Here is a 16533-nt window from a genome sequence, read left to right as displayed (position 1 = left end):
CCGCTCACTTCCGTCCGGCTCCCTCAGCCCCGGACCCCGAGGCTGGGTCGAGGTGCGGGGCGGAGCCCGGGAGCCACGGCCACGCTCTGCTTGAAAGGCCCAATAGGAATCCGGTGGATGGGGAGCCTGCGCGGGTTAAGCCAATGAGACGTTTGTTTATTGGTCCGTCGTCTCCAATCCGTCTTCAAGCTGCTCAGTTCCTGCTCAGAAAACTAACTTCCCGCCGCCTTTGACTGAACCCGGGAGACGCGTAGGCGCTTGCGTGGCAGCCCTCCTTTGCAGTACTGGGAAGTTTAGAGCGCTCAGGTTTTCTCCTGAGGACCGGAGACCAACATCCGGGACATCGGCGAGGTCTGCGCGACCTCTTCTTGACTGAGAAGTTATTAGCTCTGCGAGGCAGACCTTCAGTACTGTGTGAACCGTGTGTGTGTTCATTTTTCTTCTCAGCAGTTATCTTGCACACACAGTCAACACATCCTCCACTACGTCCAGGCCTAGAGATGTACCTTTGCTTTACAAACCCCTGAATAGTACACTATTTTGATGATATTAACCTCAATCCCAGGCACTTAGTCCAAAATATAAAGAGAACAATCCCTCCCCAGGCATTTAGTGAAGTTTTAGGAAATACCGATTGAACCCCAACTTTCTAAGTAAATATTCTACTCTCTACACACCCACATCCCACGCCAAACTACTCATTCATTCCTCATTTTGCTTAATGGAGTCCAATGCATTAGAGAAAAGGAATTCATCTGTTCCTCCTCTTACACGAGACCCACAGTATCTCCATACACACACACACACCTGCTCAACACTAGTGTTCTTTTAACACCTCTCCCCCCTAATCCTATATGAATCTTCCAGCACACAAGCTGCCCGATCTCCTGTCAGTGCAAAAGGGCAGGGTGGGGCCTGTCCTTGGCAGCAGCCTGCCATGGGGGACAGGATACTGGGAGCAAGGAACTCACCCCACTAGAGTCTGCGAGGAGGACAGATCAGGCCACAGGGCAGCGACTGAGAACCCGGGAGTATGGGCTTCCAACTTTTTCTTAATTTCTGTCCAAATCCACTGTCTTTAGATTTGCATACTTTCTCCATACTCCTGAGACAGCTGCCTAAGTGCCTCTGCCTCCTTTCTTTGCCTGTGCGATTATCTTTTCAGCTTTCAATCATCCTTGCCACCTGCTGATTTGTATATGCTTTGTACCCCTCAGCATGATGTGAATCTTGTCTACCCATTTTATGCTCCAGTTTTTCCAACTTTATCTTTTTGCTCTTGGAGAATTCAAATTTATCTCTCAAGCATTTATAGAATTTTTACTTTTCTGTAATTTTTTGTTCTTCAAATGCTGCTTTCTTGTGATGTTATATTCGTTCCTGCTTCAGAGATATATTTTCTATCTTTAGACAATATTAGTAATACTTGTTGAAGCTCCCGTCTCCTAGTATGTATCGTTATTAAATTGGTCTCCATTGATCATTAATTCCCTGTAATCTTTGAGTATTCATGGGTACCTAAGAGTAAGGCCTGAAAAACCTGAAATCAAGTGCTATAAAAGCTGACTGGAAGTTCTCAGCACTTGGGTGAGACTTGTTTTCTGAGAATTTCACTGCAGGATGAGTCGGTTGTACTATTCATTGGAAACACGTGGTTTAAGTAGAGTAACTTATTCTTTCAGGTTAGTCAAATTCACTAAAAATGCTTCCATGCCCAGCTGGAAGTACTGTAATTCAGGAATCAAGTAAAAGAACACACATTAGAATATTTAGTCAGTCCTCTTATAGGGCAATACAAGTCTTAGTTTTCCTAAGAAGCAGGCCATGAGAAAGGACTTGAGTTTAAGTAGTCTATAAGGGAGGTAATCCTAGGAAACACTGGCATCAGAGCACAGAAAAGAGTCAAGGGTAAGAAAGCCATTAAAGGCCTTATTAAGAAAGTTCACACTGTGGGTAACTGGATCCTAATCCAACGAAAGAACTCATAAGCCTAGTGCAAAATATATGCCTAAGAGTTATCCCATTCAAGGAGTAAGAAAGATGGAAATTTATACACAAGCTTTGATCATCAGTCATTGGCTGACGGCTATTCCTCGGAGCCACACACCCCCATCTGCCCCAGGGCCAGCAAGGAGAGCTTTGGTGACCAGTAAAAGCCCTCAGGCAAAGAAATCCAGGTTCTGCCAGTTAGAAGTCTGGTCAATATTTAGATGGATTAATAAGGGTTGGCCTCTTCAGTTGTTTTATTTTCCTAGCTATGCATTCTGTTTGAAGTGAAGGTCTATTCACTGACTGGAGGATGCCTTGGTAATTACTTTAGACTACCTAAAATAATGGCATTGAAACAATGGTGTAAGGCCAAGTGGGCTGACCTCCCTGGACCAAGGGTAAAGGTGCAAGTATGTCACTGTCACGCGACAGGGTCTAACAGGGTTCCCAAAGCAAAGAGAAGGAAACTAAACTGCCCTACCTGCAAAAAAAATCTGCAGGTTTGCTGACTCATGTTGTAAATAATTGAATTTTCAGGACTGCTCAATAAGAGGCACAGAAAAGATTAGGCAGAATTTTAGAAGTACACACTCAGGAGTGGTATATATGTGTTCAGAGAAATGAAATGCATTATTTCTCAGAACTGGAAACATTAGTGTTTCTCTTGCAGAGGTAGAAATCTATGGAAATTGTGGCCTATCTTCCTGACCAGAAGGGCATTGGCCCATTTTACAAGTATGAGTCCTGCTGTTATTTTTTTTCTTTTAAGATTGATAATGTAAGCATTCCCTAATTTATCTCAGTCTGCTCTTTATCTTTAGACCAGGTTTCTGCTCTTTATTTTCTTAACTAAGCCCATTTATAGACCTACTCTATCCTTAGGGAATGTGGCCTGATGGGTCTAAAAGGAAAAAAGCTTAAATTAACCAAGCGAATACCAATACAGAGAGCCTTGGGCAACTTCATTTGTGTCCCAGAAGTTGCATTCTTCTTAAAAGCACAACTTTTAGTTATGATTTACCTTTTCTCCTTTCTTCCTATCTCTATTTTTTTTTAATCCTACATCATACTTACCACCTGCTAAAGCAACGAAGGAAGTCTTCCCGCTACCTATATAGTACTTCAGTTTAGGGACAACTGTACAACTCTGTTCTGGCTCCTAAGGACCTGAAAGTCTCCAAATTCTCATGCAGTGCTATGGAGAGCATTGTAAAGGAACACGACATGAGCCCAGCCATATTGACCTGTGATTCACCCGAGCAGTGTGGACGTGCCGTCGCTATAGCAATGGGCGAGTTCAGCTGGTGGTCTGATCTATTGCCTAGCAGATGTAACCCATAATGGTTGTTATTGTTTCCCTCTGGAATGTGTGGGCGGTACTCTCGCTCCCATGCAGCCCTCGCTCCCATGCAGCTGGAGAGTATAAAAGGAAGAGGTTCAGCAATAAAGCAAGCAAGGAAGTTAAGAAGAAAGGTGCCTCCCGTCTCTCTGTCCACGTCCTTTCAGGTTTAGGACCTGCTGGCAGGATCCTGACGTCGCGGCTCGCGACACAGTGCTAAACCTGTTTGCTCCACTAGAAGTTGCAGAGTTGTCTGTGGTGAAGCATCTTCCGAGTTTCTTTCCAACCCACTCCCTCTCCATCCCCTCCCTCCTCACACACACATTTCCAGAAGCTGAACTAGTAGGGGCAGCATTCTGAACCACAACTTCTAAAGAATCCAAGGCTTCATTCCCATCCAGATGTACACAGGCCCCAGCAGCCTTTGGCTTGATAAATGCAAATCACTTTGAGCTTGTAGTTGAAGGAAAAGGCAATACTTGAGTTCTTAAGTTATAATACGATTTGATATTTACATAGTTGAGTTGATCAAATCCTTTATAGTTTTAAAATATGCTACCTCATTTAGTCTAACTACAAAGGATAGGCAGATAGGAATTATGAAACTTATAAGTTACTTAAGATTAAATGATTAAATGCCAATATGCAATGGAGTCAGAACTAGAATTCAGTTCTAAACTTATAAGCAGAAATCTGCTTTAAGAGGGACATAACAGTAATTAGTCTGCATAGCATATTACAGTAAATGATTTTCTTTCCAAAAATAATAATCCTTACAACAAAACAAGCTGTCATCAAATCCTGACAAAAATATTTAACTTGCCTCTTGGCTCCCTAAATTGAAAGAATTTTGTTGTAGTCAAGCTTTGCAAGGGAATAGATTTAATACTGGACACATAATTTATAGGATTATTTTATAATAGTCACCCAAAAAGTCAAAGACAGAGAAGTGCAAGAGATCTAGCTGCACACTAGAGAAACAAAAGAATCCAGCCAAGGACCTGGAACCTACAGCAAAGTCCGGCACAAGTCCAGCTGAAGGCCTAAAGCCCAAGGCAACATCCCATGCAAGTCCATGTCAAGGATGTGCACCTAGAAGACCTGGCCAGTAGTGGAGGCCAGAACACCTGCACAGGAGGTGTGAAGGATTTGTGCCCCCAGGCTGAGGGATCTACCCTGGAGCCTGAAAGTGAGGCTCAAGGTGAATATCAGAGCTCCCCTGAGAGCATAGCAGCCTTCCCAGGAACAGCAAGGCCCCAAGCTCCTCCTCCAAGGAGAACTGCCAAGTTTGAATCAGGTAGACCAACTGCAGCAAGGTTCTAAAAAATCAACAGCCCACGATCTTCCCCTCCAGTTCTCTTTTTATGCCGTTGGCAACAATTCTCAGGTGGGTCTTCCATGCCCAAACCATGCTGATTCAGTTCACCTGGGTGTGCCAAGTTGACCATTAGTTAATCCGCCACAGGTTTGAAGAATATACCTTAGCGCAATGGAAGTCACATCCTACATAGGATACCTGGTGTCGCTCTCTAGCACACAAAAATAAACAAATTGAGTATGTTAAACTAAGTCTGTCAAAGCTTTTTCACGTGCCTGAAAACTTTGTATGGTTCAACTCAGTGCTTATGGAGCAACATATAATCACCTCTTCTGTTGGCTTCACTCTCTCCTGTTAGATCATCTCCTACAGCTATTAAAATGCTACTAACCAACAATCTCCCTTTATCTCTCTCTCAGTCTTACTGACCTCTTGCACTTAGAAACCTCTTGCACAGGGAAACAGTTCTGACTAATGGAATGAAGATAAAAGTGGTATAATGAGCTTCCAAGTACAGTTCCTGAAATGCCCTATGTAATTTTTACATTTGCTGTCCTTTTGCAAGCTGGAAGCTAGGGACTCAAGACAGTGGAGCCACACCGTGGATACAAGAGCAAAGATCTGCGAGCCTACTGCTCAGAGTAGAAGTATTCTGGAGCATTTGTTGCAGATTATGTATGAGCAAGATACAGTATGGCGAGCCATTATGGTGAGCCTTGACACAGGCCTAGCCATGATTGAACTTTGAGCCACCTCACTGGCACGGACGTGCTCTCGCCCATAGCCACGGGTGAGTTCAGCTGGTAGTAGATGTAACCCATAATGGTTGTTGTTGTTTCCCTCTGGAATGTGTGGGCGGTACTCTCGCTCCCATGCAGCCCTCGCTCCCATGCAGCTGGAGAGTATAAAAGGAAGAGGTTCTGTAATAAAGCAAGCAAGCAAGGAACTTGAGAAGAAAGGTGTCTCTCGTCTCTCTGTCCACGTCCTTTCAGGTTTAGGACCTGCTGGCAGGATCCTGACGTCGCGGCTCGCGACAATACAGTTTTTACTTCATAAAGTGTCTTGGTTTTTTTTATACCTGAGCTATTCTTTAAAATCAGTTTTTCTTGTTTCAGTAAATCCTGTAATAGACATTCTACTGGGGATCAAACTCAGGACGTTATGCTTGAGAGGCAGGTGGTGGAACCACTGAGCTAAATCCCTGGCCCTGTAGTGGACATTCTTGCTTGCTCACCCAGCATCAGTTCACCCAGGACCTGTTTTGTGGGTATGGGCGTGGACTATACATGGGCCATGCATGTTTGGGTCAATTCTCTGCTGTCACTATCTTGAAATTCTTAATAATTTTATGTTTTATAAGTGAAATTATGTGGGATAATGGAGTATATATGTAAGCAGCGGTGACCTATGCACTACTCAAGTCTTTCCACTCTTTGCACTGCCATTCACATATAACATTTGCAATGTCCTGTGAGAACAGAATTTCAGTGAACTGTCGATACATGGAAATTCAGCAAGATTCAAAGTGTAAACAAGATAAGTATGCTGCTGCTGAGTATTTGGAATCTTTGTCAACCTTGACAGGCCAATCTTCCTCTGAATCAGAACTTGGCTTTGAATGCCAAAGAAGACAACAGCAGTCTTAAAAATTGGAAAGGACCAAGAAACCATGTCTTATCCTTTCTTGTTAGTTAACAAAGTTACACAATTCATATTTTAGTCTTCACATATGCATTATATATTTCATTCTTACCAGAACAGTGATTACCCACCATTATACTGACAATTATGACAAACAGGAAAAGATTAGGGCAGCCCATAGTTTCTTTCTTCTCAGACCCTGCTTATTCATCAGTAAGATAGAGTGGCTGTGTAGACTATGTGCATAATAAGAAGTAACATAACCCTAGCACAGTGGTGGAATGTGCCTATAGTCCCATTTACTTAAGAGACTGAGGCAGGAGAATCACTTGAGCCTAGGAGTATGAAGCCAGTCTAGATGACAAAGCAAGACATTCTACCTCTTAAGACAAAAAAAAAAAAAAAAAGTAATAAAGCCAGGCATAGTGGTTTATGCCTATAGTCTCAGCAAGTTTGAGACCAGTCTGGGCTACATAGCAAGACCCTGTCTCACCACCCCTCCAAAATAACATAAAACCAATTAAGTAGTTCACTTAATTTTGTGCAGCATTTCCATTGTTCTGATAAGAATGAAATACATAATGCAAGTATAAAGTATGAAATATGAACTGTAATGTCAGTGATTCTATATACAGGTTAAATGTTCTTATATTTGTGTTTTAAACTGGCATTTCACAATATAGAGATGAAGGGTAAAATTAATTATGATAATTAAATTTTTTTATTTTCTTTACCCTATGTAGTTTTTAAAAAAGCACCATAGGGCCAAGGATTTAGCTCAGTGGCACCATGTCTGCCTTGCAAGCACAAGATCCTGAGTTTGATCCTCAGTATAAAAAAAAACAAAAACAAAAATAAAAAAGTACTATAAATCAAGAGAGAAAATGTGGTAAGTACAGAAAAGGTTTTATATTCTATTACCTGGAAGGGCTTTATTCATGCCTTTTGAGTAAGGAGCTCCACTGGGCTATGCAAATTATGAATCAGATCCTGAATTCTCCCTCCCACTCTACCCCGTACATTTTCCTAACTGAAGTCTGATTCAAACATGCACTCTCTGGCTTTCCTCAAGCAAAGCTGTAACTCTGTGGAAGCTGGACGCACATTGGCTCCAGGGGTAGGACCTGACTGGTTTAAGTCAGCGATGGTGAATCTTTTAGAGACTGTGGGCCCAAACTGTAACCCAAACCCACTTAATTATCACAGAGTACCAGCACTGCAATGAAACCTGAATACTGAGGTTTTAGTTTAGAAAAAACATTACCATCTTTTGCTTAAAAGAAAAACACAATAACAGAGCTTTCAGTGATACAACACAGCACTGTTATCAGATGCTCAGCTGCTGGGGTGAAACTGGCTCACGTGAGGAGAGAGGGCTCTGTCACTACCACTGGCTTAAGTCAATTAGCACATTGTATTTCTTGGTCATATTCCCTGGACATGTGCCATTTCATGGATGGAACACACCTATACTATTCTATGAATTTTGGCGGGGGGTACCAGGGATCGAACTTGGGACCTTGCTCTTGCAAGGCAGGCGGTAGAACCACTGAGCTAAATCCCCGGCCCATTAATCCTAAGACTCTTAAAATATTAACATGAAAAAACATTTCTCTTGTTCTCTTATCAGATGTCATCAGTTCGGGCTATGATATCTGGAGCTACTATGATCATCTCACTATCATCTTCAGGACAAAAATAACAAGTGTGATGGGGCAAAGCTGAGAAACTGCAGAGAAATGGAGCCAGAACTGCCAGGAGCCTTGCTGAACTGGAATGAAGGGCCTGCTGCTTCTGGGCACCTAAATCCTTGTGTGCAGTCCTTCAGACACTGCAGTGCTCTGGCTGTGCACCGAGGCTGGTACAGGGAGAGCAGCTTTCTCCTATGGGCCTGCCAGGGAAAGATTTTGTAATTTCTTCTGCTCAGATCTGAAAAATTACACATAAGTGGAGTCCTTGAGAACTATTAAGAGTAGATGAAAGTCAAAGCCCACCTTGCAAACTATTTAAGACTCCACCTTTTCTTTTTAAGTCAAAGCTTTTTATTAGTTGAACCCAAATCACTCTATTTAATGTATTCCATGAACCACACAGTGGCTAAAACTAGAAACCTGTTTGACTCCAGTTCCTGATTTTGTATTCCTAGCCCTTCTCTCACATATTGCCATGTCCAATACATCCAAAAGTCCTGTCCAGTCTACCTCCAGTACATTTCTATGATCTATCCCATTTTCTCTATCTCACCTTATTCCACCTCAGTCCAAGCCACCTCATCTCTCACCTGGATACTTCTACAGAGTCCTAACTCATCTTTTTGTCTTCTGCTGTTGACATTTTAAGGTATCCTTTACATGGGTTTTAACATAATTTGGTCACATCGCTTTCCTTAAAAATCTTCATGACCCTTAGAGTAAAACCTAAAATGCATGCTATGTCCTAAGACACCTTGAATGGTGGGATCTGTCACTCTAGCTACATGTCCTCTGCCCGTCACTGCATGCCAGCCACACTAATACTCTTGAAATTCACCAGGTACTCCAAGTTCCTTCTGCACATGATTTCCTCTGCTTGCAATTCTGCCATCCCTCTTTCCGTGATTCCCACCTTTTCGTCCTGTATATATAGCTTTTGTATTCCATCTTCAAAAAGACTTTCCCCAACCTTTTTTCTAATGGTCACTGCTATTATATCTATCCTATTCCTTTATTTCCCTCACAGCCTGCTTCCTTAATTTGAATTTTTCCAATCAAGTTTGGCCCTCTTCCCACTATGTTATAAGTTGGAATAAAGCAGAGATCTTTTGTCTTCTCCACTGAATCCCCAAAGCCTAGAATACCCCCACCATATAGTAGGCAATCCATAAACATTTAACTGAAGAGCAAACAAATGCATGAGTTTTTGCCAAATATGTGCTGAGGTTACTGGGGAAGAGGTACAAAATCTTAAGTAAAAATGACTCTCTTAAGAAAAAATTAAAGAGTGAATCTCTGCTTTGATGTATGTTGAACTTACTCTTGCTCAGGTGAGATTTTTGTTATTTTACCAGAAAGTCAAAGTAATACTAAGTTCAGTCATTCTCTTTATATACATATATAATAGAGACAGTATATAAATAAAAGCCGTATATAATATTGTGTATAGCCTTAGGCAGATTTGTATCACTTTAACATGTGCCTATGAAAACCAGAGAGAGAGAGAAAGAAAAATAGAGAGAGAGAGGGAGAGAGAGAGGGGGAGAGAGAGAGAGACAGTAATTTGGGGGGGCTCCGTTTTGGAGGTTTTAGTTCAGTAGACACTGCCTCTCACAAGTTCTGCACCTTGAAGTAGTGCCAAGCTGGAGACCAAGCCATTAACAGATGAATGTTCTAGATGTAAACTATTGCATATACGTAACATAACAGAAATATGAGGACAGTGGTGTACCTCAGGGTAGAATACTTTCCCAGCACACAGGAGTACCAACAGCAAAAACCAATAACAACAAAAAAACTTAAATAATAATATAGTCATAAAAATATATTTTTAATATAAAATGACCCTAAAGCTGAAGACTATCCCCATTTTTCTTGCCACCTTGTTCTGGCTCCTCCTGTCATGACTAACTCCCATGTACTGATGTGCTTACTAAGTAATCAAAGAAGCGGAAGCCGCTTAAAGGGAGCAGAACGGAGATGTCAGACCCAAAGAGTAAAGTTAACTATTAATAAACCATCCTTCTTTGGCAGGAAGGACAAATCAGGAAAAAGACAACTATTTCAGGATTTTATCAGAAGTGGTGTCAACTTTTAAAATCAGAGCTATAAACTCTACAACACTTTCTAAGAAGTCTGTTATTAATTTTCCATCACTGTTTGGGTAAAATTTGAGAAAGTAAGCTACTAACCAAGACTAAATATTACATAAAATCTTTGAATGAATACTGTTGTTGAGTAAGTGTTCTAGATGCTGGTTTGTTATTCTTTTCTTAACTGACCTCGTTATTTTTTTAACTGGGAAAAAGGGTTTGCCTTATAACACCTCATATTAAATTTTTAAAGAGTTTGTATTGAAATACAATGAGCCCCTCAAAGTATTCACTAATCTTGTTAAAATAATTAGCTAAGATGGACATTATGGCTCATGCCTGTAATTCTAGTACTCTGGAAGGCTGAAATAGCGGGATCACAAGTACAAGGCCAGCCTGGGCAACTTTGACTTTAAGCACTGTCTCAGAAAGTGAAAAAGGCTGGAGATGTAGCTCAGTGAAAAGGCCCTGGCTTCACCCTCCAGTACCATACCAAAAATAAACAAATACATAAATTTAATTAAATGAAATAAAATATAAAAATAAGAGAAGACAAGAAAAGAAGATTGACTAAATATGTCCCCTAAGTCTCCACAGCCAACCCAGACAGAGCCCTTACCAGTGGTCAGTTCTAGAAAATTCAAAGGAACCAGAATCCTAAACACCAAAACTGTTTTAGCTGTTACCAGCAGAGGGTGTCCATACCTTTTTTCCATTTTAAAATTTGATATCACAAGTATTTACTACAAGACCAGGACTTTATTTATTTATTTATTTGGTACCAGGGATCCAACTCAGGTCCTTATGCTTCAGAGGCAGGCGGCAGAACCCCTGAGCTGAATCCCAGCCCTTTTTTTTTTTAACACTAGGATTTTAAACTGAGGCTTTTGCCATACATGAAACTCTTCTCTTTTATTTTGTGACTTTTATGTACACAACTTTTACATGCAGTACTGTAATGTATAACACAACAATGAAACTACAGTACTATACAGTACAATCAGCAAAAATTCCTTATAAACAAGGTGTACTCTACAAATAAAAGACATTGAGATTCTGTAAACAAGAAATACAGAACTGTAACAAAAAAAAAAAGAGGTTGTAAGTCCAAGTGGTGGGTCCTAAGTCCGAACATTCGTTAAACAGGTCATCGTTGTGGTTTGTGTCTAGATGTCCCCCCAAAGCCTCATGCAATCTTTTTTCGAAGGTAGCTAAATCTGGAATGTGTGATGCTAGGATTAAGGGTGTGTGATTACCAAACCACTATGCATGAGTGATTGATTTGACACTGCCCTAATCCAGGTAGTCTGAATAAAATAAAAGGAACAGAAAGATACTGTCAAGTTCCCTCGGTGCTTTTGCTACTTTCTGGCCTCTATGAATTGTTTATCTTCTGCGATGCCCCTCCCACCTCTCTTGCTGCTGTTTACTGCTTCTACCACCCTGAAGTGTTGCCCCTCTGTCACCCTCCCTTGGAGCCAGGAAACCAGGGACTGAAAGCTCTACGAACTGTAAGCCAAATGAACCTTTTCCCCTTCAACTTTGGGTATTGGGTATTTTGGGGTTTTTTTGTTTGTTTGTTTTTTGAGACAGGGCCTCACTATGTAGTTGAGACTGACCTGGAATTTACTATCTAGCCCAGGCTGGTCTCGAACTCACAGAGATCCTCCTGCCTCAGCCTCCTGAGTGCTGGGATTTACAGGCGTGCGCCACCACACCCGGCTGGTATTGGGTATTTTGTCTCAGCAACAAGAAAAAATAAGTAACACAGTCATTAAATGAAGAATATCTGTATTTACCTATTTTCAAGAATATTTTATTTTATTTTTAAGTACATATGTGCAGTGTGTGCATTTTATAATCATTTTGGGGACTTAATAACCTCAGTAAATATAAAAATTGTATGCCATAAACGTGAAATATTAACAATATCATGAACTATTAATATCAATGAAAATAACAATTGGGATAGGGGAGTTAGGTGTCTGTTTTTACTGTTGTTGTTTTTCGTGGTACTCGGGATTGAACTCAGGACCTCGCATTTGCCAGGCAGGAACAGCACTACTGAACTACATCCCCAGCTGCTTAGAGGACTTCATTTTTATGGCATGAGGGAAATGACACTGTTTTCTGGTTGATTCAGGTCTCTGAAGAAACCCTTTCCCATACAATGAAACCTCCCCTAACAGTAAGCTTTCTTTCATCTACTCTATAGTTATGGCTACATTGACAAATGGTGATACAATCTCACTCTAAGCATTAGTTTTCTATTGCTATTACAGGCAATTACCACTGATTTTATTTTTTTTATTTTATTTTTATTTTTGGTACTGGGATCAAACTCGGAACCTTGCACTTGTGAGGCAGGCAGCAGAACCACTGAGCTAAATCCTCAGCCCAATTGCCACAGATTTGGTGGCTTAAAGAACATAAAATTATTATTGCAGTTGTCCAACACAGATCTCACTGAGCTAATACTAAGGTGTCTGCAAGGCTGTGCTCCCTGCTGCAAGCTCTACAAGAGAGTCAATGTCCTTGCTTGGTCTAGCTTCCAGGGGTCACTTATATCTCTTCGTTCAGGCTTCCCTTCCTCCATCTTCCCAGCCAGCAATGGCTGGTGATTCCTCCTTACATCACCCTCACTTTCTACCATAAATTGTGTCCCTCTGACTCCCTGCATGGCCTTCCACTTTTAAGGACCTTGGGATCATATTGGGCCCACCTAGATAATCCAGGATAATCCTCCTATTTTAAAACCAGCTGATTAACAGCCTTGCTAACATCTGCTATTTTAATTCCCTATTTGCTACTGTAATATAATGTAGAAATCCCCAGGATCATGCCATGCACAATCTTTGGAAGGTATTATTCTGCCTATCATGCTCCCAGAGCCTTGCATTGTAGCTCTTCTCTCTATCTACCATCTCTTCCCTTCCCATTTTCTAGGAATCAGTGGCACACATTTTTACCGAGTTTGAAAATTGCTAGTTTTATCTCCTTTTCCATCTTGCATCGGATCCCTAGTTTAAAAGAAGTCTTATTAATGGGTAAAATAATAGGATGTCTGAGATTTGCCTTAAAATAATCTACTATGAGCTGAGGGTATAGCTTAGTGCTAGAGTGCTTAGCAAGTGCAAGGCCCCAGGTTCCATTCTCTGCACAGGACGGGGCAAAGGGAGGAAGGGGGAGAGGCATAGGAGAGGTGAGGAGATGAGGATAACTTGCAGAGCAAATAGATAAAATAACATGGCCAAAAGGGTAGCAATGTTTGAAGTTGTATGTTCAGTACACAAAGTATCATTCTTATACACTTCTATTTTCAAATCTTAATAAAAAAAAATTCAGAGTGTTCTTTTGGCTTTTTCCTCTTCCCTTTTCTCTGGTATTTGAGAGGAAAAAAAATTGATAGAAATAGTTGAAACTGCATACTAAAATACTGTTACTAAATAAACCAATTCAAAATGCTGTTAAATTTGTGTAGTGCTGGGTATTTAGCTCAGCAGTTCTGTTGCCTGCCTCACAAGCACAAGCACCTGAGTTCGATCCCCAGTACCAAAAAAAAAAAGAAGAAGAAGAGAGGTATATCCCTTAGTTGGTTTTCAAGAACGACAACTTCTTGCAACACTGTAGTACAATCAAAACCAGGATACTGAAATCAATACAGTCAAGAAAACATTTTCATCACAAAGGTCTTCATGTTGTCCTTTTACAGGCAAAATTTTCTGTCTGGATGTCCAATATTTACAATATATTCCAAATGAAGGTAGTTCATAACCTTTACCTGTCTTTTCGTTAGGCACTATTATTTTTTTTTCAGGACCTTGCACTTACCAGGCAGGCACAGCATTGCTGAGCTATATTCCTGGCCCTTCCTTAGGCACTACTAGCAGCTACTTTAAATTACCAACACCTATTTTTCAGATCTGTCATACATGCTGCCTGAATATAGTGTCTGATATAATTGTGTCCACTTTGGAACCATAGATAGATTAGCAACACATTAACTGCAAACAGTGACTGGGAATAATAGAGAGGTTTTCTGTAAATCAGGGCCCCAAGCAGCACAGGAGCACTGAAGGGCATGCAGTTACATACCCTAGATGGCTGCAAGTCTCAGTGATGTGACAAATACTTCTGGGGGCTGCCTTCTCCAACATGCATTGTCCTCCTTCCTCTCAGTTAAATGACCACTTAAAAGTTTATTTCTTGTCTTCTTTCATGGCTTTATGTGACTTCTTGTGGCAAATACAGTTGGCCAAGGAGATGTAAGTAAAAAGGTGGCCTACACAGCTGGGCATGGTGGCGCACACCTGTAATCCTAGCACTCAGGAGGCTGAGACAGGAGGATTGCTATGGGTTCGAGACCAGCCTGGGCTACATAGTGAGTTCCCGGTCAGTCTCCACTACATAGTGAGACCATGTCAAAAAAAAAAAAAAAAAAAAAAAAAAAATGGTGGCCTAGTACTTCTGCAAAATCTCTAAAAGAAAGCAGCAGGACTTACCTCACTCCTCTTCACTGCCTATGGCCAGACATTGGGGATCTGGCCAAAAAGCAAAATATGACTCCTTTCTGCGTGATACCATGCCTGACTCTAGACTTCTTTTACAGAGAAAGAGAAACTTCTACCTTTAAGCCATGATACTGTTTTGTTTTGTTTTTTTTTTTCTTGTCTAGGAGGACAATAGTCTACATTGACATAAGTAGTCTTTTGTTGCTTTTGTCCAAGAGCCCGCTCCTGCAACAAGGTTCAGGGGCCTGGGACTGGGAGAGCAAGGTGCAGAATCACCAAGCAGACCCCGGGGAGGTTCCTGGAACACTTCCACTTTATTCAGGAAATGCACAGACTTACATAGGGTAAGGCAAGGGTAGAGCTAGGGTGGAGTCGGGATATTTGGCACATCATTATTGGCCACATGTTAGTTTTTGGATTGTATGCTTTAGGGGCAGAGGTGAATGGAGTCAGGACTTTAGAGGTTTTTGAGAGGAACAGTTTATCTGTTGAAGGTCAGATCTCTACACACCTGAGGGGGCGGATTATTCCAGCCCTAATAGGCCTAGGGAGTTTTCTCACAAAAGATCGTGTGGCGCTCCTGACTCAGCCAGACATTAATCTGATCCTCAGTTCCCCCTTTTGTCTTTGACTCCAGAGCCTCAGCCAAAAGGACCACATTTTTATGATTGTTACTGGCACATCTGATCTTTAAAATAAAGAACAATAATAATATGCCAAACAAGGTTAATATATATGGGATCCCAATATCAATCCATGTATCCACCTACTCAAATTATTCCATCCAGCCTGAATTTTTGACCAAATGGTATCCCACGCATTATTTAAAGTTACAACATCTAACGCCTGGGTATTAATTCCTCCCAAACCAAGTTTAATTGGATTTGTAAATTGAGTACGGCTGTGCGGACATCTTGAACTAGCAGGGCGGTCTTTTTGAAGGCTTGGGTGGTGTTTTTTGTTAGCTGGTTGACTGTTGTCGCCACTTGATTTTGTGAGATGACCCTTGCGGTTGTGGCAGAAATAGCTGCCACCATGAAAATGATGACAGCAGTAAGGGCGGAAATTTCAAAGCCTTTCTCACTGCGGGGATGAAGCGTTAAGATTAAAGAGAGGATCTGAATTTTGTCATTCCGTATGGAGATCAACGGGGACCCAAATGACCGGGGGTGTTCTAGCAAAATATAAACTCCAAGTTTCTGTATGATTAAACAAAGAAGGATCAATACAAGGGGTAACACGAACATGAAAGGGGAAATCAGAACAAGATAGAGATGGGGGGTTAAATACTTGCCGATTTGTCCAGGAGGAAGTAGAGAACAAGGCTCTGCGTCAAGAAGGGTGTTCCTGGGCGCGCAGCAGCCCCCTGGGACCACTCGGTGCCAGCAGACACTGGACCGGGAGCAGCCAGCCCCCGCGGCCACATGTCGGGGACCTTGCAGCCCCCATCTAGCCGGCCTTGACCCCACACTCCCAGCCCTCTCGGTCCTGCTGGGTCCTAAGGCGCCATGGGGACTGTGGCCAGGAGCAGCCAGGGCAATGGGATCCGCGGTGGGAGGCAGGGACAGTGGAGGCCGGGGAAGACGAAAGGACCTTTGGCCACCGAGTAGCTATTGGACTCGGCTGCCGACCAGGCTTCCCTCCTGGCTCAGCAGGCCCTGGTGTCCCGAAGCTGCAGGTCTTTTGCTCTGAAACTTTTTTGAAGCTCTCAACTGTGCCGGGCCAGGCTTTGGAGGAGGAGGCTGGGAGGCCCGCATGCTGAGGACCCTGAAGCCACGCTAAGGCCTGATAAAGGATTTTTTTCTCCTCATCCGACAAATAAGGTGAAGATGCACAGGGTGGAGGCCACCATCTTGGACCGGAAAAGGTAGGCCTTCCCGATGACCATTATTCCAGTGAGGAGGGGGTTTGACAAAAGTGAGAGACCAGCAGGTGGGGCTGCTGCCTTTGC

At 42.1% G+C, this 16533-nt stretch overlaps 1 protein-coding gene across 1 annotated transcript in view; it reads right to left on the bottom strand.

The window, feature by feature from the left end:
* Window positions 1–16008, bottom strand: part of Dcp2 (decapping mRNA 2) — a 60198-nt gene extending 44190 nt beyond the window's left edge. The window contains exons 1-2 of the mRNA XM_010614156.1: window positions 15877–16008; window positions 15482–15781 (exon numbers count right to left, since the gene is read on the bottom strand). Of these exons, the coding sequence (XP_010612458.1) occupies window positions 15482–15781; window positions 15877–16008 (432 nt within the window). The remainder of the gene's footprint in view (window positions 1–15481; window positions 15782–15876) is intronic.
* Window positions 16009–16533: the final 525 nt, after the last annotated feature.

The sequence above is a fragment of the Fukomys damarensis genome, unplaced genomic scaffold (assembly GCF_012274545.1).
Source record: "Fukomys damarensis isolate Sample0158 unplaced genomic scaffold, DMR_v1.0_HiC HiC_scaffold_9, whole genome shotgun sequence".
Classification (NCBI taxonomy): domain Eukaryota; kingdom Metazoa; phylum Chordata; class Mammalia; order Rodentia; family Bathyergidae; genus Fukomys; species Fukomys damarensis.
Note: the sequence above shows the minus strand (reverse complement) of the source record. Positions and strands in the feature narration are given on the sequence as shown.